General features: G+C 47.5%; 1 protein-coding gene across 1 annotated transcript; it reads right to left on the bottom strand.

The window, feature by feature from the left end:
- Positions 1–1469: 1469 nt before the first annotated feature.
- On the bottom strand, positions 1470–2402 carry LOC134375102 (olfactory receptor 5M9). Its single transcript, XM_063093270.1, has one exon. It carries the CDS (start codon positions 2400–2402, stop codon positions 1470–1472), a length of 933 nt encoding a protein of 310 aa, XP_062949340.1.
- Positions 2403–2770: the final 368 nt, after the last annotated feature.

Here is a 2770-nt window from a genome sequence, read left to right on the forward strand (position 1 = left end):
ATCCCCCCCGGTATAAACCGAGCCTAGCGCCCGCCTGCAGCCCGCTCTCCGGCAGGTTCAAGCAGACCTGGGAACTCTCCTACCACACTATTCCCAACCAGAAATTCGTTAGGCTTTTTTCCAAACTGGTGGCCGCAGAGATGGTATCTGCCTCCCAGTAACAGGAAGCTTACCGGGGGCCGGAGTCCAGGGTGTGGTGGAGTGACAGTCGGCCCGCCCGTACTTCCTTGCCCTCCCAACACTGGCCGGGGATGCCCCACACCACCAGCCCCACCAGAGATCTGGGGAGGGAGTGGGAGAGGAGGCCGGTCAGCAGGCTCCGGAAAGCCCCGCGCCAGGCCAAGCAAGTGGGAGGGCTCAGTGATGGCCGAGCAGGGCGGAGCTGCCCGCACCTGGGAAAATGGAGGCAGCACCAGGGCGGTGAGTGGCCTGGTGGTGCAGGCGGGAGCCGCGTGGGCATCCGCCCCCCGAACAGAGCTGGACCAGGGGGTCACTCACAGTGCTGTGCCAGGTCAGGTGCTCGCTCTCTGTCTCTGGTTTGTCGCCTTCCGTGTTCTCGGCTGCTGCCGCCTCCAGCTTTTCAGTCGCGGCGCGGCTCGGGCGCTCCCAGGAATCTTCTTTAATGCCGGCCTGAAACCTCGAATCCTGAATAGGGCAGCTGGCCGCCTTCAGCGCGGCCCCGGCCTCCGGGATCCTGGCTGCATCCACAGCAGCCCTGGCGCCGTGTTCCCTGTTTCGAGACTCGCTTTTGCAGCTAAGAAACAGTTCTTTTCCTGCTCCACACTTCAAAGCTGTTGCCTGTAAATGAGGCAGCCTCTCCTGCCGGGGGCAAAGTGGCGGTCACCCCCCACGACCTACCACCAGCAGCAGTCCTCCCTTAAGAGATGGCAAGAGGAAGGTCCACAAGTTTCCCGGCTGGCTGAGGCCCAGTGGCCACCTTTTCCACCTCAGCTACTCCGCGCCAGCCGCCGCCATCTTGAAACTCCTCCGTGTGAACATCTTTTGACACTTTATAAGTAATAGAGCTTATCAACATTCTATGGTAATAGACAAGAATTGAATTCTTTTTTATCTGCTGAAATTATATATTTTGTATGAAATCTATGTTGACAAACATGTCTATATAGAAAATACCTTAGGAAACAATGTTCAGTTGTAACAAGAGTACCTCCAAATTTACATTTATTTATTTAAAGTTAGTTGTGAGTTCTTCCAGTGACTAACTATACTTAGCACAATTACACACACACTGTGAACAACATCATGTCAGTTTTCATAATATGGTTGCATATATACGGTAAAGTGTGCTTAGTAATCAGACTCCATTCACGGTGCAAAGCATCACTCTGTTACATTGGATCTTTTAGTGAACGTGAGAGTTGCTTTCAGAATATGCTTTTTGAGCTAGGAGTTGTATGCGTAGTCATTTAAATAGGAACCCACATGCCACAACAATATTTATTGCAGTTTTACTGCCTCAAGTTTGCCTTGATGATTGCTTTGTTGACAGCCTCTTTCACATCCCTGTTTCTCAGACTGTAGATCATGGGATTCAGCATAGGGATCACTGTGGTGTAAAACACAGCCACCATTTTCCCCTGCTCCACAGATTCCTCAGTGGGTCGCCTGAGATACATAAATATGAGGGTCCCATAAAACATGGAAACAGCTGTCAAGTGGGACCCGCAGGTGGAGAATGCCTTCCTCTGCCCATCAGCAGAGTGCATGTGTAGCACAGCTACTACAATGAGGGTGTAGGAGATGCACACCACTGAGAGGGAGTAAGTGAAGTTAATTCCAGCAATGACAATCATGGTATATTCTTTGACGTGCTTTCCCCCACAGGCAATTTTGATGAGAGGAGGATCTGCACAGTAGAAGTGGTTGATTTCAAAGTTTCCACAGAAGTACAAGCCATAAGTCCATAGTGTGCACACCAGACTGACAGAGAATCCATAGGTATAAGGCACGGAGATGAGCTGAATACACACCCTCCTGGACATTTTACTGCCATAAAGCAAAGGGTTGCAGATGGCCATGTAGCGATCAAAGGCCATCACTGCCAAGATATAGACCTCCACGTGGACAAGGGCAATGAAAAAGTAGCACTGCACCAAACACCCCACATAAGAAATGGTTTTTTTCTCTGATAATAAGTTTTCCAGCATTTTGGGGGTAACATTGGAGGAGAACCACACATCCACAAAAGACAAATGACTCAGGAAAAAGTACATAGGGCTCTGAAGCTGGGGACTGATGCTGATCAAAATGATCATACCAACATTCCCTAACAGAGTGATGATGTAAACGACTAGGAACACCACAAAAAAGAGAACCTGGAGCTCCTGACGATGGGTCAGCCCAAGAAGAATGAACTCTGTCACATCTGTGAAATTTGTCATTGCCTTGACATAGACCAAGTCTGCATTGACTATGCAATTTTTTAAAAAGAAAATAGGCTTGTTTTATTCTTGAAACTTTTCAGTTACATTTATCTTTTTTCTAATTCGAATAATTTAAAAACAATGTAGATTTGCACACCATCTGCAACAAAGATTAAATATGTTATATTAAAATAAATTGGGCACATAACATAATAGGCACTGGAGTTTTAATTGTGATCTAAATTCTCTCTTACCATAGATTTCGGTGATTGCAGGTCACCTTCTTTGGCTATTTTAAGTGTGAAAATAGACATAGGATAACTACAAATTCTGTTCGTGAAATACTCATAGAGCTAAGGTCAGAGATTTCCCTGTGTAAAAACATT

Source organism: Cynocephalus volans, chromosome 4 (assembly GCF_027409185.1).
Source record: "Cynocephalus volans isolate mCynVol1 chromosome 4, mCynVol1.pri, whole genome shotgun sequence".
NCBI classification, from domain to species: domain Eukaryota; kingdom Metazoa; phylum Chordata; class Mammalia; order Dermoptera; family Cynocephalidae; genus Cynocephalus; species Cynocephalus volans.